Genomic DNA, 22843 nt, shown 5'->3' with positions numbered 1-22843 from the left:
TGAAATTCACTGTGCAGGAGAAATGAATGCGCATCGTTTATTTTTGGATATCTCAGGTCCATGTGAGCGGGGGCGACGCTTGTATAATTTTTGTTTTTCCCCCTTTTTAAACTTTTGTTTTTATGTAGTAAAAAAAAAAAAAAAAAAAAAAAAAATCGCTTTCTGAAACCATAATTTTTTTTTTTATTTTGTTACAGAAAACTAAACGTTATTACAAGCTGCAAATTTATTTATACAATTTTTAATACTGTACCTTGTTATCTTTTACCATATATAATTTTCTAGATGTAAAATCAGCAGAGATCAGTTTCTTTAGCAAGGCAGTGGTCGTCTTGGAGTTGTGTTTGGGGGTCATTATTTTGGAATATTGCCCTGCAGCCCAGTTTCCGAAAGGAGTGGATCCAGCTCTGCTTCAGTATGTCACAGTACATGTTAGCATTCATGGTATCCTTTGTAGCTCCCCACAGCCGGTAGCACTCATGCAGCCCCAAACCATGACACTATGACACCACCATGCTTGACTGTAGGCAAGACACCCTTTTCTTGGTACTCCTCACCTGGTTGCTGTCACACACACGCTTGATACCATCTGAACCAAATAAATTTTAACTTGGTCTCATCAGACCACTGGACATGGTTTCAGTAATCCATGTTCTTAGTCTGTTTGTCTTCATCAGATTATTTGCAGGCTTTCTTGTGCATCATCTTTAGAAGAAGCTTCCTTCTGGGATGACAGCCATAAAGACAAATTTGATGCAGTGGGCGGCATATGGTCTGAGCACTGACAGGCTGACACCCCCTCCTTCCCTTTCACCTCTGCAGCAATGCTGGCGGTACTTGTACATCTAACCTGAATTCCCCCCAAAAATAAGACCAACCCCAATAAGCTCTAGTAGGATTTTGGGGGCTTTTTTCGTGTATGCTTAAAATATTACACACTCTGGATATGATGCTGAGCACTTCTTTGGTCTGTGACGGCAAGGCCTGTTCTGAGTCGATCCTGTCTTGTTAAACCGCTGTATGGTCTTGGCCACTGTTCTGCAGCTCCGTTTCAGTGTTGGCAATCTTCTTATAGCTTATGCCATCTTTATGTAGAGCAGCGATTTCTTCTTTTCAGATCCTCAGAGAATTCTTTAACATGAGGGTCCATGTTGAATTTCCAGTGACCAGTATTAGTGTCAGTGGTAAGACCAAATTTATCCCCCCTGCTTCACATTCACATCTGGGACCTTGTAACACTAATGAGTCAAACAACACCAGGGAGGGGAAATGGCTAATTGGTTACAATTTGGCCCTTTTTTACTTAGGGTTGTACTTACCTTTTGGTGCCAGCAGTATATCATATGCAGTAATATATTCAACTTCTTTTTTTTATTTTTTGCCACTGTATATTTTAGTTCACTTTTTAAAAAAAAAAAAAAAAAAAAAAAAACTTTGACAATATTGCAGTATATGGTGAAATTAAAGAGAAGCGGTCATCAGATTTGGGGTCTATAAGCTGCGGCCCCCACCAGTGGGCTCTTATATACAGCATTCTAACACATGTTGTATATAAGAGCCCAGGCCGCTGTGTAGAACAGAAACACTTTATAATACTCACCTAACGGGCGGTGCGGTGCAGACTGGTCGGATGGGTGTCTCCGTTCTCCGGGTTTGGTGCCTCCTCTTTCAGCCATTTTTGTCCTTCTTCTGTAAAGCGCTGTGGAATATGTTGGCGCTCTAGAAATAATGATCTATTATTATTATTATTATTATTCTGAAGCCATGGTGCATGATGCGTCCTACGTCATGCACACTAGCCGGCATTGAGCTGGGCAGATCAAAGTATTGTAGTGCGCCTGCGCGAGACCTCAAGGCAGGGCTTCACTGCAGAACCATGTTGCATTAACTGAGACCTTGGAAACTCTTCGGCACCCTCTTATTGCGTTATGGGTGAGAAGGGAATGTCTATAAACCAGATTCTGACTTATGCCACATATGAATTGCCATCTTTGGTCTATTTATGGGGTTCTGACTATTTGTACAGCGTGTATTGGGCTTGTACTGCAGCTTCTTTAAAGGGATCCTGTTCTGTTGAAACTGGTCTGTGACCTTCAGGCAGGATATTATGGAGCAGGAGGAGCTGATCAGATTGATGGATATTATTGTGGGGAACATTTTCAGTAAAGCTTGCATATATGCATTGAAACCCCTGGTGTTTGAGAGGAGTCCAGTGGGCGGTCCTACCAGTGATTGACAGTCTTGCCTATATGATTGGATGCAGAGATGGCTGTCAGTCGCTAGTAAGCCTAGTATTCCTTACTCTGCTTCTCCTATACCAGACTGCATGTAATATGTGACTGTTCCCTTTAATGCTTCCATAATGGCTGCTGTGCTGGCTGTTGCAGCGCTGATCTATAGAAATAAATGGGACAATGCAGCAATACCCAACACAGTCACAACTAAGCAGCTGTTGCGGTGTTAACATTGAAGAGGCTGCCCCTTTAAACAGCTGATCCACGTAACCCTTTTTAATTTTGCATATGAAGGGCATTCCCTCCATATCTGTAGGTATGTTGCGCATAGACCTGTGCCTATGTTCCCACATGGATGAGTCTGGTGTATTGGGAATATAAATGATGTCTTTGTGGTCGTATCTATTAACAAACGAGCAGCGACCTTTTATCATGGGCTTTAGTCTTTCTCTCCGGTATACCGTGACCTGCCGTCCCTTTGACCGATCAGCTGCTTTATCTTCCTGACTGCTGGCTTGATAGCAGCTAGTGTAGCTGTCCCCAGAGGGGGCGAGCAGTTACTGAAAGTGGAGCAGAATATCAAGTGCTGGAGTACCAGTGGTTGTGGGTGACTGGTCATAGTTCACTGTCCCTGGTGAAGCATTGCCTAACAGAGCTTGGCCGGCAGCCAGTGGCGGAGTGATGACACGTGAGATGGTTAATGGTTTCTCTTGTTGCTGTAGAGATCTAGAGGCGCTGAAATATAATAAGACCTTACAAATTGGTGCAATCGTGGAATATACATTACATCTTCAAGAATAAGATCTCCTTCAGGTTGAGCACTCCATAAAATCATTACCTGGGTCCTGCTCCAGGAGAGTAACGTTCCGTCTTCCACTCATAAATGTAGCTAAGCAAGTTGGATGTGGCTACTTTGTTTCCATCCGTGACAATGGGTTTTTTGGGGGGTTTTTTCCGCCATATAAACTGCCATGTCACCAAAATGTGATTTTGCTCTGTGTCAAAAAAATGTAGGAGGGTGGATGATACAGAAAAGCATCACCTATATTGCATTGGTTTGATGCCGGAGTAGCTGTAGCGATGTATATAACATGGAAGCCACTTCAGAAAATCCCACATATACTACCTCCTGTTTGTATAGGCCTTTTCTTGGCAGCGTAAATGGCACTGACCGGGTACTACAAATGGCCTCCTACCTGGCAGTCTGACATGGTGGTGGTGTCCATACATGCAGCCGGTGACCGCTGATGGTGAGGGTGCCAGAGATCCCAAAATCTTATTGTGGCCAATCGACAATATCAAACGAAGCTCCTTGATGCTTTTCCCAAGCCGATCTGGAGACTGGCGGCAGCCATTGCTCTTCCGAATGTGCTCCTTGGGCCTAACGTTGTGTTTTCTGTTGCTGGCTATGGAGTCTTTATTGTTCTGGCTACTGTGACTTCTACAGAGTGCAGTAATATCTCTCTCAACCATTTCCACATCTGACAAAGCAGCGAGTATACAGATTCTGTTCTAAATTTATATACTTGTCCCTCCAGGCGCACTTGCAAGCATCAGTGGCAGCTGGAGCAGCTTCAGGGCCTCCTCAAAGCCTCAAGCTCACCTACCCGGAGACCTTGGATCGTATTAAGGAGGAGTTTCAGTTCCTACAAAGTCAGTATCACAGGTAAGAGGTTCTCATGCATTCCCAGTATTCCTAAAACACCGCGCCAACCATGGTCTTACGTTCTGTGTGACTGTCATCTGAACTCCCACAATGCATTGCTTCCTCGTAACTGGAAACCAGGCATCAATGTAGGAAAACCTCACTGTAATCAGATCACATACAGTAGAAGTGGAGCAATGTATGTATAAAGTTACTGGTAATTCCCTTTTACACCACTCCACTGGCTCTGTTTTTCCTTGGGGCAACTTCCCACCAAGATACCAGTAAATCTAGAAAACTGCGCATTTCTTTCCTTTTTATTATCCAAAATACATCACCATAGTAACGTTTCGGCTGACCGATGGCCTTTTTCAAGCATGAGCAAATGACAGGTCACATTAACATGCATGCAGAGCTATTTGTTTGTGGGGACCATTGGGCTACTCCTTCCGACTCCTCCGGCAGGTCCCTCCCATATCGCCATGGAGACTGGATACAATTGAAAAACATTCCATTAAGACATGGTGCAATTTAACAACCTTTTACATTCAGTGATATGGCAGAGCAGGAGAGTGTCTGTGATGTACAGGGCTATTCTATCTGATAGTGATGGTAGTCATATCTTGTGGTTATAATGGGCTGATCTTGCCATTTATGGAGTCAAGATGGCCAGTGACTCCTGGCCACATGACCGCCTGATGGGCAGTCCCCACTCTGATGTGTTGAGGGGTGTGTAGCCAAGATGGACCTTGGACCCATATGACCAGTCACTAATCTCATGATGTGCTGGGTGGGTGTAGTCAAGATGGATCCTGGACCCACATGACCACCAGATGGGCAATCACTAATCTCATGATGTGCTGGGTGGGTGTAGTCAAGATGGATCCTGGACCCACATGACCACCAGATGGGCAATCACTAATCTCATGATGTGCTGGGGGGCGTGTAGCCAAGATGGACCCTGGACCCACATGACCACCGGATGAGCAGTCACTAATCTCATGATGTGCTGGGGGGGGGGGGTGTAGCCAAGATGGACCCTGGACCCATATGACCAGTCACTAATCTCATGATCTGCTGGGTGGGTGTAGTCAAGATGGATCCTGGACCCACATGACCACCGGATGGGCAGTCCCCACTCTGATGTGTTGAGGGGTGTGTAGCCAAGATGGACCCTGGACCCATATGACCAGTCACTAATCTCATGATGTGCTGGGTGGGTGTAGTCAAGATGGATCCTGGACCCACATGACCACCAGATGGGCAATCACTAATCTCATGATGTGCTGGGTGGGTGTAGTCAAGATGGATCCTGGACCCACATGACCACCAGATGGGCAATCACTAATCTCATGATGTGCTGGGGGGCGTGTAGCCAAGATGGATCCTGGACCCACATGACCACCAGATGGGCAATCACTAATCTCATGATGTGCTGGGGGGGGTGTAGCCAAGATGGACCCTGGACCCATATGACCAGTCACTAATCTCATGATCTGCTGGGTGGGTGTAGTCAAGATGGATCCTGGACCCACATGACCACCGGATGGGCAATCACTAATCTCATGATGTGCTGGGGGGCGTGTAGCCAAGATGGACCCTGGACCCACATGCTCACCGGATAAGCACTCACTAATCTCATGATGTGGCCTCTGGGAGCTCCTTCTGTGCAGAGACATTGTCATGTGGTCCCCGCACCAGGCCACCCAGCCCACACACCGCTGCTGCAGGAGGAGCTATCCATTCCAAAGCCAATATACTTCTGCACTACGCACCAATGCCAGTATACTTACATAGGAGATTGTCCACAAGATTGAGAGATGTCCTTATAATGGGAACTTTCCTCCCTGAATCACGAGATATGATCTCTACTATCATTAACAGAATGGCACTGTACATCTCAGACGCTCCAGTTGTCACTCCAGTTTTTTTCCTTTTCTTTGAGGTGGGTACATTTGCAGCAATACTAAATGTGTACAGTTGGTTTATAGGTTTCACAAAGTTATGTGATTTCAACATTTTGTTTTTTTACTTCTTTCTAATTGTTCCTTTTGGTCTATTAACCCTAGAACGCATACCTGAGGCCTCGCAGGCTGCTAGGTTACTTGTTTTCTATTGTAGATTTCTATGGTTGCGCATTCTAGGGTTAATGCACCATTAAAGGGGATTGCCCAGCCTTCTGATGATAGGCACTTTGTGACTGCTGACCTCTGAATCCTGAGGCTATATTCATTCATTCTTTTTTTATTTTTTATTTTTTTTTTTATGGGTGCTAATTACGTGCTTTGTCTACAGCATATGTTTAATATATTTTTAGTTTTATTCGCAAAAAAAATGCCACAAAAACTCTGCAAAATATTTGCTACAAATATTTATATATTTTTTTTCTTATTGCTTTCATTGAGTGAAAATGCCCTGAAAGAATTTACCTTCTGCAGATTTCAAAATCTCTGCAGTTCTCAAATTTAGTCAGGAGAAAAAATTGTGCATGAAATTTCTGACATATTTGCTTTTTGCACTGTAAAAGCCACTTTTAACTTGCATAGAAAGCAAAAAAAAGACAAAAAAATACCTCTGTAAGGACAACACATATGAACATGGCCATATAGCGTGCACACACATGCTGGATTCTCCAGGGGTGCCGGTGAGCGTTTTTTTTCCAGTTAATTTGTATTGAGCAATGCTGCGCTTTCGTACTTTGCGCTAGACTTACCCGCTCTCAATACCGCAAAATCCTGCTAGTGTGTGGTGTGCACACTGTAAGGTGTCCGCAGTCCTCAGTCACATAGTAACTGCAGACTTTCCTCAGAAGACCAGACATCCTCTATCGCCAATCGACCATAGTAACGTTGTTCTGCGTTTTGTTTTACGGTCTGTTTAAACAGGCTGCCGGACAATGTTGGGGATTGAACACTCACTAATCTGACTGTTCTGTCCTCATACTTCATCCTGTTATTGGCAGCAGATCCCCCTCTTTACAGACTTGGGATGTGCTGCAGATAACAATGGTTATGCCAGCAAAAATACCCAAATCAATCTGATCCCTTTAAAAAAATTAACATTTTGCTCATTCATCAGGTGATTGCTGGCGAGAGTACACCGCCAGATAGTCGGGAGCAAGAAAGCAAGCGCTCGTTTACTGATATTTATTTATTCATTTTTTTTATCTGCCATAAGGATATGCTCTCATGTCACAGATTGTCTGCATCTCTGGGCAGGAAAAAAGCTGTGGGGGGAAAAGCACATATTTTTTGCTGCTTTTATTTTATTTATTCATTCATTCATTCATTCATTTATTTTTTTAAATTTTTTTTTTTTTTTTTTTTTTTTTTTTTTTTTAAATGTTGCATTGAGATGGGGAAGGCGCTAGGAATACACAAACCATTGACATGTCAATGTTTTGGTTTTTGGTTTTTTTTTTTTTTTGCACAAAAATTTGTATGGAAAAAATCTGCAATGTGGGCAAAGCACTTCAAGATTCTCATAGACTTTGCTGCGATGTGTTGTTTTTTTTTTTCCTTGCAGTATTGATTAAAATCTAAAAACTCGTAGAAAAAAAACTCAACATGGGTACATACCCTAACTAAGATGCCAGGCTCAAAGCAGTCTTAGATTGTGGGCGTTGCAGGCAGGTGTAAGCTGTACACCACAGTCGTCACCTCTACCTGTTGAGTGGACTTGGGTTAAAATGCTCTTAACAAAGATTTTGGAATATTTTCGGCCATTGCTTGGAATTGCAGGACACTGCTCTTTGAACAGGGACTAGGTTAAAAATTGAATTTGCTTTTATTTTGGTGGGGGAGGAAAAAAAAGGGGGGGTTCACATTGTATGTTAATAACCTATTGTTAAGATTATTCATCAATATAAGACAGGTGGAAGACCAACCCTCGACACCCATCACCGATTGGCTAGTATCAGTACGATTGCGGCATGATGTAATTGTGTACAGGGGGAACACACCGCTCCTTGCATTGTGTACTAGTCTGTGCTATTTCCTAGGCATCCAGAATTCATATGGTTCTCTGTTGGTCACTATATAACAATATGGCACTCCAAATTTCGTTGCAAACCTGCAGCGGAGCAGATTTAGGACGTAATACATTACTTTACTGTCAGCTATTATTATTAAATTGGCCTTTTATGATTATTTTTACTGATGGGTCTGCTCTTCTTTCATTGCCTGAAGTTTAAAGATGGAGTGTGAGAAGCTAGCAACAGAAAAGACTGAAATCCAGAGGCATTACGTCATGGTGAGTGAAGGGTGGCAGACACCTTGTATACGCTCCTTCCTCAGGATGGTGGGGTGCCAAGAGTAAGTTAGAACGCTACTTCACAATCGGACCCACAACTATGGACTATATGGGACTAGGTTGCACCTAAGCACTGGAGACCATGTATAATGCTTATTTACCTTTCTTTGCACTCCACCATTTATTATGCAGCTATCGGATCTTCACCCACTCCTCAGACATACTGCAGTTCTCTAGAAATGACTAAGCTGCTGCTTTATGGTTGATAAGATGAGGAAGCAAAGCCCAGCATGCTTCTTTTCCCACTTTCAGTGTTAGTCATGTAGGTGGCTCAGGAGGTCACATCTTCTGCCTCCCAAGAATACGCACAGCAAACACTTAATGCATAGGATTTCTGGTCTCCGAGTGTAACGGTTCCCTTTTACATTAGTTCACGCCTGTTGCAATATTCTCAGTGTGATTTTGGGAAACCATTTAGTTGGCACAATTGTGCCTACAAAGTGTTGGCAAACCATATAAGCTCCTATCTGTTGCTTGTTCTAAAGGCGGAAGGGATTGCCACATGGCATGGTTCCCTGGCTACTATATAATAAGTGTCCTATCTCTTAGGAATTGGAGCCAGGGCTCACTGCTTCTGGGCTGCTGATGGGCTCTTCAGTTGCCTTCTAGATTGGATACTTTAGAGATGAGTTTGCAGAAGGTTGCACATGTCTCCAATGTTGGACTACAGGGAAAAATAGATTCCTTTTCAGGGCTAATTCGGATCACTGTATAGTTGGTCGTGGGGCCTGCAATCTCCAGCCTGACAGAACCCCAACATCATCACGGGCATACATTCTGCTATAAGTGGTGGCTCAGAGACATGCGACTGGGCCAGGAATTGTGGCCATAAAACGAACAAGAAAATATAGTAGTTATGATTATCTGAATCAGGTTGTCCACAATGAGAGCTATGTTACTGTGGTATTAATATTCATCTTTTTGATTTCCTGCAGTATTATGAAATGTCTTACGGGCTGAATATTGAAATGCACAAACAGGTAACCCTCTATTCATTACGGTGCCTCACTTATGGCTTTAACCCATTTGATTTTGCTCTATCCATTTCTTCTCGGGCCCCCTGCGCCGTCCGTTTCTTCTCGGGCCCCCTGCGCCGTCCGTTTCTTCTCGGGCCCCTTGCGCCGTCCGTTTCTTCTCGGGCCCCTTGCGCCGTCCGTTTCTTCTCGGGCCCCCTGCGCCGTCCGTTTCTTCTCGGGCCCCCTGCGCCGTCCGTTTCTTCTCGGGCCCCCTGCGCCGTCCGTTTCTTCTCGGGCCCCCTGCGCCGTCCGTTTCTTCTCGGGCCCCCTGCGCCGTCCGTTTCTTCTCGGGCCCCCTGCGCCGTCCGTTTCTTCTTGGGCCCCCTGCGCTATGCATTTGTTTTTTCTTTTGCACTTGTCATTTCCCTTGCCGTGAACCACACCTGTTTGTTTGTGTGTTGTATCTTCCTCCCACTCCTTCTTTCATCATGTTCTCCCTCCTTTCCTCGCTGTGGTAGCAGCTTATTCATTCCTCATGCTGTGTGAGTTAAAGTAGCAGTAAATTGCACATTAATGAGCGAGGCCCTCCTCTCTCTGCACGGAAGTAAAATCCATCACAGCCCCTCGAGGCAGCTTCTTCCCTGCCGTACTCGCTCAGTCCTGGCAGCGGTGCCATTAAGACAATAGGGAAAGACGTTTGTGTCTTGTGGTGTCCTCTCGTGTGTCCTTCACATAATACATCCCTCACTCAGTTAGGTGTCCCCTCACTCCCTTCCTTTTTCCTATCTAACATCTGCTGTGATTTGGATGATTCTGTGATAAGTGCTTTAATGTGGAGATGATTATACTTCGAATGGGCACAGGCTTTTTATGTATAGTGGTGTCTAATACAAATGTATGGCTTCTTGCCCTACTGACTAAAAGTATCATGGTATAAAGATTACATATTTGCTATATTTGCCTTGGGTAAGATGAAAATTTAATATATCCTGTATCACTTCTCTGATTTTGGGACAAGGGTCTCGCTAAAGTTCAAATTGTAAAGTGGTGGCCAAAAGTTTTGAGACTCTCAAAGATTCTTCTTTTCTGCTTCAGTGTTAGATCTTTTAGTCCGATGTTTCTATGATCACTGAAGTAAAATTCTAAGTATTTTATACTTAAATCGACAAATGCATCAAATTTATGTAAAGACTCAATATTTACAGTGTTGTCCTTATTTTTCAAGACTTCTGCACTTCGCCCCGACATGCTGGATATCAGCTTCTGGGCCAAATCCTGACAAACTCCAAACACCAGTTAGACAAGAATTGGGTGTTATCAAAATTTCTGTGTTTGTTTGTACCGCGGCTTTTTAAAGATTCTCAGTTGGATTGAGATCTGCAGTTTCCTGTCCATGGACCCAAAAGCTCAATGTTTTGTTCACTTAGGCTGCTTTCACATATCCGGTTTTTGCAGTGCGGCTCAATCCGGCTCAAAAACCTATGCAACGGATGCGGCGAAAAAAACTGATCCGTTGCATACGTTTTTCCATGCGGCCCGTCTGTTTTTTGACGGATGCGGCTTGATACCGAGCATGCGAGCATGCACAGTTAAAAAAAAAAACGCATACGGCGGCCGGATGCGTTTTTTGTTGCAGGACGCCGCATTTGGCGTCCATAGGCTTGCATTATAAATTGCGCCGGATCCGGCGCGATGCGGTTTTTTCGCCGCACAAAAAAAGTGCCAGGCAACGTTTCATCTGGCCGCCGCATGGGCTAAATATGCCGCATCCGGCAAAAAACGGACGCAAAGCAAGGCCATGTGGCACAATACGGCGCTAATGCAAGTCTATGCGGAAAAAAGCAACCGACGGCAAAAAAAAAAACGGTTGCAGTTTTTCTGCAAAGCGCCGTATTGTGCCGCTTAGCAAAAACAGGATGTGTGAAAGCAGCCTAAGCCGCTTGCTCATCACATTTGCCTTGTGAGATGGTCTCCATCATACTGGTAAAAGCTTGCTCACGACCTAATTGCTCCTGTGTCCTTGAAAGAAGTTGCTCTTAGAAGATGTTTAGATACCACTCTTTTTATTCATGGAAGTGTTCTTAAGGCCCAGTCACACTAAACAACTTACCAGCGATCCCAACAACGATCCAACCTGATGGGGATCGCTGGTAAGTTGCTAGGAGGTCGCTGGTGAGATGTCACACTGCGACGCTCCAGCGATCCCACCAGCAACCTGACCTGGCAGGGATCGCTGGAGCGTGGCTACACGAGTTGCTGGTGAGCTCACCAGCAACCAGTGTCCCAGCCCCCAGCCAGCAGCGCCGCGTGGAAGATGCTGCGCTTGGTAACTAAGGTAAATATCGGGTAACCAACCCGATATTTACCTTGCTTACTAGCGCACGCAGCTACACGTGCAGAAAGCAGGGAGCAGCGCACACCGCTTAGCGCTTGCTCCCTGCTCTCCTAATTACAGCACACATCGGGTTAATTACCCGATGTGTGCTGCAGCTACATGTGCACAGAGCAGGGAGCAGCGCACAATGCTTAGCGCTGGCTCCCTGCTCTCCTAGCTACAGTACACATCGGGTTAATTACCGATGTGTACTCTGCTACACGTGCAAGAAGCAGGAGCCGGCACTGACATTGAGAGCGGAGGAGGCTGGTAACGAAGGTAAATATCGGGTAACCAACGACCGGGCTTCTAGATGGGCAATGAGCCCCGTAGGGGTGAATGAGCCCATGACTATCGGGAGGGTATAGGGTAGGAAGGGGTTAATGTTGAGGGAATAGGGCTGTGTAAGGGATTGGTGGTTTGGTGAGCGGCGAGGATTGGGCCAGAGGTCATGAGGGGTGGGGAGAAAAGGGGGGGTTTATAAGGGGCAGTTAGGGGCAGTACCTCCTCTTTTGCCGTTGGTGCCAGTCGTGTTTGGTCAGCATCGCCGGTTCCAGGATGGCTGACCTAGCTGCGCTTTTGGAGTGGGTCCGTGGAACCTCTGAAGTCCTGGGAGTGGATGTGGTGCGGGAGCAGCTGCGCGCAGCCTGTGGGGACGGAGCGACGGTGCCCTCAGCTGTGGCTGCGGCTGCAGCACCCGGACCTGTGCTGCGTGCTCGGCGGTCGCGGCCGCCGGAGCGTTACTCCCCCAGCGGGAGGGGAGCAAGATCCAGGAGCCCCTTACGGGACCCTCCGGGGCAGGGGAGCCCTCACCAGCCTGCAGGAGCTTTGCCGGCCTCCGGGAGGAATCCTCATCGGAGATCCTGCGGGCCGGAGGTGGGCGGAGCTTGTTTGCGGCCTACTTCCGGTCCGCGGGCGGCAAGGCCCCGGACCAGATTAACGGCAGCCCCCGGTGATGTGCCGGCCGGGGGCAGAGCCCTGCAGACCAATGTAGCGTCGGGGACTCCCTGCAGACGGCAGGGGAGGCATGCGGATAGTGCAGCACAGGAGCTGCAGATCGCCAGACACAGGGCTGCGGGGGATGGGTCCAGCAGCCGGCAGGGCCACAGCAGGCTGTCGGTGGTGACGGTCCCCCCCAGCGTGGATCGTGCTGGGGGGAGGACTCAGCGGATATCGGAGGCCGGACGGCCTTCCTGCAGTCGGCAGGGAGGGAGACCAGTGGGGATGGCAAGTGGAGCCGAAGTGCAGCAGCCGACCTCGGGATCATCGTGGGTGGACGGCGGCAGGACGCCGCGTCGGGCGACACGAAAAAGGTCCAGCAGGAGGCGATTGGAGGAGCAGGGTGCGGTGACCGTGGGGGTTGACGGCCGCCAATCGCGAGCTGTCCCCTTGCTGGTCCCCCCTGAGGTCCTCAGCGGCGATTCGGACTCTGGTGACGAGGACGGAAGCGACAACACAGCGAGACGGATGGAGCGTCAGGAGACTCGTGATACGGCTGTTCCGGATCCGATTCAGAGGCAGCCCGGTGAGCGAACGACGAGTATGCTTAATGTTGCGGGTAGTGTGGGGGGGGTGTCTTCGGTGTCGGCGAGTGCGCAGGGCTCTGGGGTTCGGGAGCCGGCGGCGTTACCGGGGGCAGAGTTTTGGGGGCAGTTATTGGGGGTGTTGCAGGGGCTGTCGGCTGAGCGAGCAGGTGCGAGCGGGTCTGGTTCTCCGGCGGGGGCTTGGGTGGGTCCCTCGGGTGGCGTGCCGCCGGGGGTGGCGGCGCAGAGTGTTGTTACGCAGGGAGCTGCAGTGGCGACAGAAGCAGGGCAGGTGGCAGGAGTAGCGGCCGGGTCGGACGCGGTGAAGGACGGGGGAAAAGAGAAGGAAAAGGAGAAAGAGGATGAGGTGGTGCGGCTAGATGATAGGGCGCGGAGCGAGGTATACGTTTGCTTCGAGAGTCCGCTGGGGGTGCATTTAAAAAAGGAGGTGAGGGAGAAGATATGGAAAGGGGAGTATGTGGAAATTTTTTCCCTGCTTCCCCTTGAGAAATTTAACTTGGATAAGGTGAAGCCAAGCGACTCAAAAAAGGAGAAGGAGGATGAGGAAAAGAGGAGGTATAGGCTTATTCCCAGGACATTTACCAACTGGTTACAGGCCTTTGCGATCTTAGCCAGTGTCATTGGGGAAAAGGAGCCGGAACATTGTTCCGCACTTTTCGGGTATATGGATTCGATTGGGGAGGCGTATAGAGTGTACGGCGGTTTAGGTTGGTTGAGGTACGATGAACAGTTTCGGCAGCGCAAGGCTCTGCGGGCCGGACTAAAATGGGACCACAAGGACATCTCCTTGTGGATGAGGTTAATGACAGCCCCGGCTCAGCCCTTTCGTGGGGCTGCCGGGGGTTCGGGTACAAGCAACGGGTCTTCGGCGGGTCAGAGAAAGGGAGCTTGCTGGCAATTCAATGAGGGACAGTGTAAATTTGGGGCCTCGTGCCGTTTCAAGCACGAGTGTTCCGGATGTGGAGGTTCCCATCCTGTGTCCAGGTGCTTTAAGAAAGGGAAGGGTAAGCCCGGGGAAGGGGCTGGAAAAAGGGAGGACGCCGGTGAGGGTAGAGGCGATGCTTCCCTATTTAAGTAGGTATCCGGATGTACGGGCGGCCGAGTTATTGAGGAAGGGTTTTACGGAGGGTTTTCGGATTCCGTTTGAATCTGGGGCCCCAGTTTTTCGCCCGGGTAACTTGAGGTCTGCAAGGGAACATCCGGAGGTTGTGAAAGAGAAGCTGGACAAGGAGGTTGAATTAGGGAGGATGGCGGGCCCCTTTCAGGACCCACCAATTTCCAATCTTCGGATTTCGCCATTGGGGGTGGTTCCCAAAAAAGAGCCGAAGAAATTTCGGCTCATACATCATTTATCCTACCCGGCTGGGTTGTCGGTGAATGATGGGATATCACCTGAGCTGTCAGCGGTTTGTTATGTGTCTTTTGACAGAGCTTTGGATTTGGTGCGGGCAGCCGGGCGTGGGGCCCTGATGGCAAAAGCGGATGTGGAGGCAGCGTTTCGCTTGCTCCCAGTGCATCCGGACAGTCAGCATCTGTTGGGATGTATGTGGGAGGGAGAGTTTTATGTGGACCGATGCCTGCCCATGGGATGTTCTATTTCTTGTTCTTATTTCGAGGCGTTTAGTTCTTTTGTGGAATGGGTAGTCCGGGACATGGCGGGGGTGCACTCCGTGATACATTACTTGGACGATTTCCTTTGTGTTGGGCCGGCAAGGTCCTCGGTTTGTTCATTGTTGTTGTTTACGTTGCAGCGGATAGCGCAGAGTTTGGGTATTCCTTTGGCAAAAGACAAAACGGAAGGGCCAGTGACTGCTTTATGCTTTTTGGGCATAGAAATCGACACGATGGCAATGGAATGCCGCTTGCCGGAAGGGAAGTTGGTGGATTTAAAAGCGTCAGTGCGGTCATTGTACCAGGCTAAAAAGGTGAAGCTGAGAGAGCTGCAGTCAGTTTTGGGAAAATTGAATTTCGCCTGTCGCATCATGCCGATGGGGCGCATATTTAATAGGAGATTGGCGAGCGCGACTGCTGGGGTGACAGCGCCGAATCATTTTGTCAGAGTGACGAGGTTGATGAAAGGGGATCTGCTGGTTTGGGATTCTTTTTTAGACAAGTATAATGGTAGGACACTGTGGATGAGCAAGGCAATGTCCAATAGTCAGATTGAGCTGTTTACGGATGCGGCAGGGGCGACGGGTTTTGGAGCGATTTTCCAGACTCATTGGTGCGTGGCACAGTGGCCACAAGCATGGAAGGAGAAAGGGCTGGTGAAGAATTTGGCTTTGCTGGAATTGTTCCCGATCATAGTGGCGCTCGAACTGTGGGGCTCGGAATTTTCGGGAAAAAAGGTTTGCATGCATTGTGATAATATGGCGGTGGTTCATTCGATCAATTCGTTGTCAGCAAAATCTCCCCCGGTGGTGGGGTATCTGAGGCATCTTGTGCTCCGTTGCTTGGCACTGAACATTTGTGTTGTGGCGAGGCATGTGCCGGGGGTTCAGAATGAAGTGGCTGATGCGCTGTCTCGGTTTCAGTTTCGCAGGTTCAGAAGGCTGGTGCCGGGAGCAGACGACGATGGAGCACTATGTCCGGAATGGTTGTGGGATCTAGCCTTGGCGTAGCTTGGGAGGGCATTAGGAGATCGGTGTCTGAGGCTACTTGGTGCCGATACCAGGCAGTGTGGAAGGAGTGGGAAGAGTTAGGCGGATCGGAGTTCATGGGGCCGGGTTATAATGGCCGAGTGGTGGGGGTTTTGGCGGTGATTAGTGGCGATTTTTCAGCGGGGCGGTCCGTATCGGTAATGAGTTACCGTTTGTCAGCCTTGGCCTTTTTATTCAAGTTGCAAGGTGTGCGGGATGCCACGAAGGATTTTCTAGTACGGCAGGCCATGAAGGGTTTTAGGAGAGGGGTGCGGTCGCGGGACTCTAGGCGGCCGATATCGCTACCATTGTTGGTGCGTTTAGTGGGCTGCTTGGGGGAAGTATGTGTGTCCCCTTACGAGCAGAGGCTGTTTGCAGTGGCATTTGTGTTGGCCTTTTTCGGGGCCTTTCGGATTGGCGAGTTGGTTAGTCCGGCGAAGCAGGTAGTAGGAGGTTTGTTGTTGGAAGACGTAACGCTTGGAGTTGATCGAGTGGAATGTCGATTACGTTTTTCCAAAACGGACCAGGTGGGGCGTGGGCGCCTGGTGGTTTTGTATGGGATACCTGGACACCCATTGTGCCCGGTTGGGCAGGTGACGGAGTTTTTGAAGATAAGGGGAGGTTATCCTGGGGTTTTCTTGAGACACATGGAGGGTTCTGCGCTGTCCAGATTCCAGTTTATTGCGGTTTTAAAAACGGTGTTGGCACGAGTAGGGGAGGTGCCAGGTGACTATGGGTCACACTCCTTTCGGATTGGGGCAGCGACAGAGGCGGCCAAGTGGGGCTTGAGTGATGATTGTATCCGGCGTATTGGGAGATGGGAGTCGTCCAGGTTCCGTTTGTACATACGGCCTCACCTGCTGAGGGGTGAGGGGGAGTGACTCAGCTGGTTTGGAATTACAGGGGTTAATAGGTGTTTATTGTGAGGCATGGTTTTCGTTCAGTTGCTGTTTACTCTTGGTTTTATATTTTTTAGGTGTGTGCCTGGTGTGGATTCTCGGGCATTCCTTTGTTCACTGGGGAGCGTTGCGGGCGGATGTGCGTCCCGACGGTCGGCAACTTGGAGTGGCGAGGACGGATGCACGGGTCAAATGGATCGGGATTCGGGGCATGACCTGGGGGAGAGTTCGGCCAGAGGTGGCTTACTATAGTAGGATCGACCAGGATCCTAATGTTCTCATTTTGCATGTGGGGGGGAATGATTTAGGGGTGAGGACAGCAAGGGAACTAAAAAAGGGACATTAAGCTGGATCTTTTGCACCTGTGGAGAGCGTTCCCGGGTATTATTATCGTATGGTCGGATATTGTGGCTAGGGAAAATTGGCGTTTTGGGAGGTCGGTCGACCGTATTAATAGGGCACGAATTAAATTGAATAGGGCGATTGGCCATTTTGTGGCGCGGAATGGGGGCTTGGTGGTGCGACATAAGGAATTGGAGGAGTCGGCAGGTCAATATTTGAGGAGAGATGGGGTGCATCTCACAGATATCGGCTTGGACTTGTGGATGCTTGGTTTGCGGGATGGTCTGGAGCAAGCCATAGGGGTGTGGGGGGCCCGGGCCACGTAAGGAGTCACGCGGCCGGTCTGTGGCGGGGGGATAGGTCCGTTCCTAGAGGCTGGGAGCACCGATAGTCGGTGGGGAGTATGAAGTCACTCAGGGGTAGTGGCTTCAGACAGGATTGGGAACTTGTGGGCGTAGGTCCTGCAGGTTCTGGGGAGGGGTATTTTAACGATGGAACGTTAGTACCCCACACCTTGGGTTGGTTGGACACAGCCGAGGTGGTCCTCTGGGCCAGTGGTATGTTACGGCCAGGGGATAAGGATGATTAGTGGCTTCTTGGACGGACCTATCGGTTGTTTGCCAGTTGGGAGGGTATACATGTATCGGTTTATGTTTAAAGAGGGTGGCATGCTGAGCCACAAGTTTTGATACATGTATACTGTTAAATAAAAGCTGTGGCCATTCGCCCAAAAAGTTGTTATGTCTTTATTTCAAGTAGAGTGGTTAAGAGGTGTTTTGGTACATGGGAGACCCAATTATCCCTTTTAGATACGTCAAGATGGGCAATGAGCCCCATAGGGGTGAATGAGCCCATGACTATCGGGAGGGTATAGGGTAGGAAGGGGTTAATGTTGAGGGAATAGGGCTGTGTAAGGGATTAAGGGATTGGTGGTTTGGTGAGCGGCGAGGATTGGGCCAGAGGTCATGAGGGGTGGGGAGAAAAGGGGGGGTTTATAAGGGGCAGTTAGGGGCAGTACCTCCTCTTTTGCCGTTGGTGCCAGTCGTGTTTGGCCCGCCCACCCGCCCTTAATATAAAAATAAAAAAAAAAAAAAAAAAAAGAATGTAAAAAATATATAAAAAAAAAAAAATGAAAAATTCAAAAAAAAAAAAAAAAAAAATTGCAAAGGTTTATATGGTGGTTTTCTTTGTTTGTCGCAGCGGGGGGATAGGTCCGTTCCTAGAGGCTGGGAGCACCGATAGTCGGTGGGGAGTATGAAGTCACTCAGGGGTAGTGGCTTCAGACAGGATTGGGAACTTGTGGGCGTAGGTCCTGCAGGTTCTGGGGAGGGGTATTTTAACGATGGAACGTTAGTACCCCACACCTTGGGTTGGTTGGACACAGCCGAGGTGGTCCTCTGGGCCAGTGGTATGTTACGGCCAGGGGATAAGGATGATTAGTGGCTTCTTGGACGGACCTATCGGTTGTTTGCCAGTTGGGAGGGTATACATGTATCGGTTTATGTTTAAAGAGGGTGGCATGCTGAGCCACAAGTTTTGATACATGTATACTGTTAAATAAAAGCTGTGGCCATTCGCCCAAAAAGTTGTTAAGAGGTGTTTTGGTACATGGGAGACCCAATTATCCCTTTTAGATACGTCATGGTTACCCGATGTTTACCAGTGTCCGCAGAAGCCGGCTCCTGCTGACTGCACATTTAGTTGTTGCTGTCTTGCTGTCACACACAGCGATCTGCGCTTCACAGCGGGACAGCAACAACTAAAAAATGGCCCAGGACATTCAGCAACAACCAACGACCTCACAGCAGGGGCCAGGTTGTTGCTGGATGTCACACTAAGCAACATCGCTGTTACGTCACAAAAGTTGTTCGTTAGCAGCGATGTTGCTAGCGATGTTGCTTAGTGTGACGGGGCCTTTAGGCAAAATTGTAAGTCCATATACAACAAACAAAATAAACTGCATACATTAAAGGGAACCGGTCACCAGTTTTTCGGCCTATAAGCGGCGGCCACCACCAGTGGGCTCTTATATACAGCATTTTAACATGCTGCATATAAGAGCTCAGGCCGCTGTGTAAAACATAAACACTTTATAATACTCACCTAACGGTCGCGCTGTGGTAGATTCTAGTCAGATGGGCGTCTCAGTTGTCCGGTGCTGCCTCTTTCGGCCATCTTTGTCGTCCTTCTGTAGCCGCAGTGCATGACGCGTCCTACGTCATCCATAGTCGCCGGCATTTAGGTCCTGCGCAGGCGCACTTTGATCTGCCCTGAGCAGGGCAGATCAAAGTATTGTAGTACGCCTGTGTGGGACCGGCGAGTGTGTATGATGTAGGACGCGTCATGCACTTAGGCTTCAGAAGGAGAACAAAGATAGCCGAAAGAGGAGGCGCCGACAACGGAGACGCCCATCTGACTAGAATCCACCGCACCGCCCCTTAGGTGACTACTATAAAGTGATTTTACATTCTACACATTGGCCTGGGCTCTTATACACAGCATTCTAACATGCTATATATAAGAGCCCACTGGTGGTGGCCGCAGCTTATAGGCCGAAAAACTGGTGACCGGATCCCTTTAATATGAAATTATTTATTAGTTACAAAATCAGAATATGCATTATAAGAACATTCTAAAATAGTGGATGATTATGACTGAGGATATGCCGAGAAAGATGCATCATGGTTAGAAAATATGTATGTAAGGATTCAATGAATACAATTAAAAGGTTAAGAGCGTAAAACATATACACTACTCACAAAACATTAGGGATATATGGCTTTGGGGTGAAATTTCAGGATGATCCTTAAATGCACCCTAACTTTCAGGTGAACTTAATGTGACCTTCTCTAACCTTTTGAATGCACATGTTCAATGTTTCAGTACTTTTTACACAACTTGCTGTACTCTAACCAGGAGCACAGAGTATGGAATTCACAACAGGTGTTTTGAGCTATGATTCCCCAAAAAATTTCAGGGTTCAATTACCACGTTTCCCTGAACATAAACCCTACCCTGAAAATAAGTCGTAGCAGGAATTTTCAGCCTTTTTGGTGTAAGGCTTAAATATAAGCCCTAGTCACGGTTCAATAATGAAGTGTCCATGGAGTTAAAAAAAAAATAAATTAAATAAATTTAAAGAATACTGCAGGACATTTCATTATAGAAAGCAGATACCCCCAAAAGACAGAAGACGTCGAAATCACACACCCACCCCATCCAGCTATACCAATTGTTTCTGGCTGACAGGGGAGCGCAAGGACCTGCAGTAACTCATGATGACCGTAACTTTTTCTATCCAATAACCTTTTCTGTTCTGCCCATTGAAATCCTATTATAATTTGGTAAAAAACATCAAAACAGAATTCTGCAGTATGAATGAATTTTGTAAAAATCAGCAGGAAATCAATTTATTCACATGTGAATGATAAACAAGGCAGTGGCCCGACAAAGGAGCGTGACGGAATTTTTGGAATATCAACCACATTGTTGCCATGGGATGGCTTTTACGCTTTTTTGATCAAATCATTTTAACAAGTAACTGATGTTATTTAGATGTACTACTATTTTCTTTATTATAGGGTATATGCTCATTTTGTGCCATTATTATTTTATTTTTTGTAGATTGTTTAGAGATGCATTGTACAGCTCATGTTTACATACCAAGTCTTTTTTACATTGGCATATTGGTTTGCTACCAAGCTTTTGTAGATTGATATAACATGTCAGTCCACTTCCCCGCACATGAATGGTCTCGGGTTGCTTTACTGTTGGCATGATACAGGACTTTTAGTAGCACTCACTTTTTTCCTTCTTTGGACAATTATTCTTCCAGATGTCCCAAATAGTCTGTAGGGGGCTTCATCAAAGAAAACTACTGTACCCCTTTCCTCCATAGTCCAATCCCTGCCGAATGTCATACTGTTATTGATGTTTTCCTTGAGGTGGCTTCTTTGTTGCCCTTCCTGACACCAGGCCAGCCCCTAAACGCCTTCACCTTACGATTTGTGCAGATGGACAGCATATCAGACTCTCCCCTACCGTGGAAAGCTTCAAGAGGAACCTCAAGACCCACCTCTTCCAACAAGCCTACAACCTACAATAGCCCTCAGTCCAGTACACCACTGCGCAACCAGCTCTGTCCTCACCTATTGTACTATCACCCATTCCCTGTAGACTGTGAGCCTTTGCGGGCAGGGTCCTCTCTCCTCCTATACCAGTCTGTTTTGCACTGTTAATGATTGTTATACGTGTACCCTCTTTCACTTGTAAAGCGCCATGGAATAAATGGCACTATAATAATAAATAATAATAATAAAATGGACAGCGACCTGGATTCTGCCATTCCTGAGCAAGCAAATTAAAACTATCACCTAGCTGAAGCCTCTTTTAATGATGAACCAAGCATTTGCTGGACTTCTTTGGGTGCGCTTAAGCCTTCTTCATAGCAATTTTAACTTCTTGTTGCAGTTTTTAAAAGGTTGATTTATGGGGAATCTTACACAAAGCAATGTCCTGGACAGGAAAGCTCTTTTGATGCTAAGCACTGACTGCATGTGTTTGCCTTGAAGATAACCATGGTGAACTGGAGAAGAACATTATGCCAAGCACCAGTCCCCTTTTACAGCAACCAGTGTACTCATACAATTAATTCACCATGTTAAAGTGCTATCAGCAACTTTGACCTCGTTAACACGTTCTACTGAGTTAATGAGAAGATCTCTGGAAATTATGTAAACAGATAATTTTGTCCAATGGCTGAAATTCAGTGGAAATTGGGATTTTGTGCCTTGAAACGATATTCATACTCTGAACTTTTCACATTTTCATGTTACACCCACAATCGTAAGTGTATTTTATTGGGATTTTATGTTATATACTTTAACACAAAGTAGCAAGTATTCATCAAATGTAAAGAAAATATGTGGTTTTGTGAATATTTTACAAACATAAATCTGAAAATTATGATGTACATTTGTAGTCAGCCCCCTGTACACTGATATCCCTAAATCAGATCCTGAGTGTGACAAAATGCCACCAGAAGTCACCTAATTAGTAAATGGAGTTTATCTGCGTTACATCTATTCTCAGTATAACTATAGCTGTTCTGTGAAGGCCTCCTTGTTTGTTTGTTTGAGAAAATTAGGATTTAAATAAAATCATGAAAACCAAGGAACACACCAGACAGGTCAAGGATACAGTTATGTAAAATAGTTAAGCGGGAATTGGTTATAAAAACTTAGCCCAAACTTTGAACATCTCCTAGACCATTGTTCAATCCATCATCCAAAAAATGGAAGTTGTATGGCACAACTGCAAACCTACATAACTGTCCACCTAAACTGGCATCCCAAGCAAGGAGAGCACAAATTAGAGAAGCAGCCAAGAAGCCCATGCTCACTCTGAAGGAGCTGCAGAGATCCACAGCTCAGGTGGGAGAATCTGTCCACATGACAACTATTAGGCTATGTGCGCACATTGCGTAAATACATGCAGTTACGCTGCGCTTTGTAGCGCAGCGTAACTGCATGCGTCCTGCGTCCCCTGCACAGTCTATGGAGATTGTGCAGGGGCCATGCGTACGTGGCGTTTTAGAGCGCAGCGCTTCGGCTACTGCCAGAAGCGCGCGTTCTAAGAAGGGACATGTCACTTCTTCCGTGCGCTTTGCCGGCAGCCCCTGCACTGTCTATGGCAGGAGCTGCAGGCAGAGCGCATGGAATCGGCTTTTTTTTTTTTTTCACTACGGACATTTTCTGCAGCGATTTGAAGCGCACGTGTGCTCTTCAGATCGCTGCAGAAAATTCTGCAGTGACTGTACGCAACGTGCGCACATAGCCTAAGGGTACAGTTCCACTTGCGTATGACTCGTGCGAGTCTCGCATCGTTTTTTTCCAGCACA

At 47.3% G+C, this 22843-nt stretch overlaps 1 protein-coding gene across 4 annotated transcripts in view; it reads left to right on the top strand.

The window, feature by feature from the left end:
• LOC142243015 (transducin-like enhancer protein 1) overlaps positions 1-22843 on the top strand; it is a 55289-nt gene that overhangs the window by 16979 nt on the left and 15467 nt on the right. For 3 of the 4 annotated variants that reach the window (XM_075314472.1, XM_075314480.1, XM_075314488.1), the window contains exons 3-5: positions 3773-3900; positions 8067-8130; positions 9126-9170. In XM_075314472.1, the coding sequence (XP_075170587.1) occupies positions 3773-3900; positions 8067-8130; positions 9126-9170 (237 nt within the window). Of the gene's footprint in view, positions 1-3772; positions 3901-8066; positions 8131-9125; positions 9171-22843 lie in introns of those variants that run through there. The other variant, XM_075314498.1, reaches the window with a different exon arrangement.

Source organism: Anomaloglossus baeobatrachus, chromosome 1 (genome assembly GCF_048569485.1).
Source record: "Anomaloglossus baeobatrachus isolate aAnoBae1 chromosome 1, aAnoBae1.hap1, whole genome shotgun sequence".
Classification (NCBI taxonomy): domain Eukaryota; kingdom Metazoa; phylum Chordata; class Amphibia; order Anura; family Aromobatidae; genus Anomaloglossus; species Anomaloglossus baeobatrachus.
This window is presented reverse-complemented; position numbering and strand designations above follow the sequence as displayed.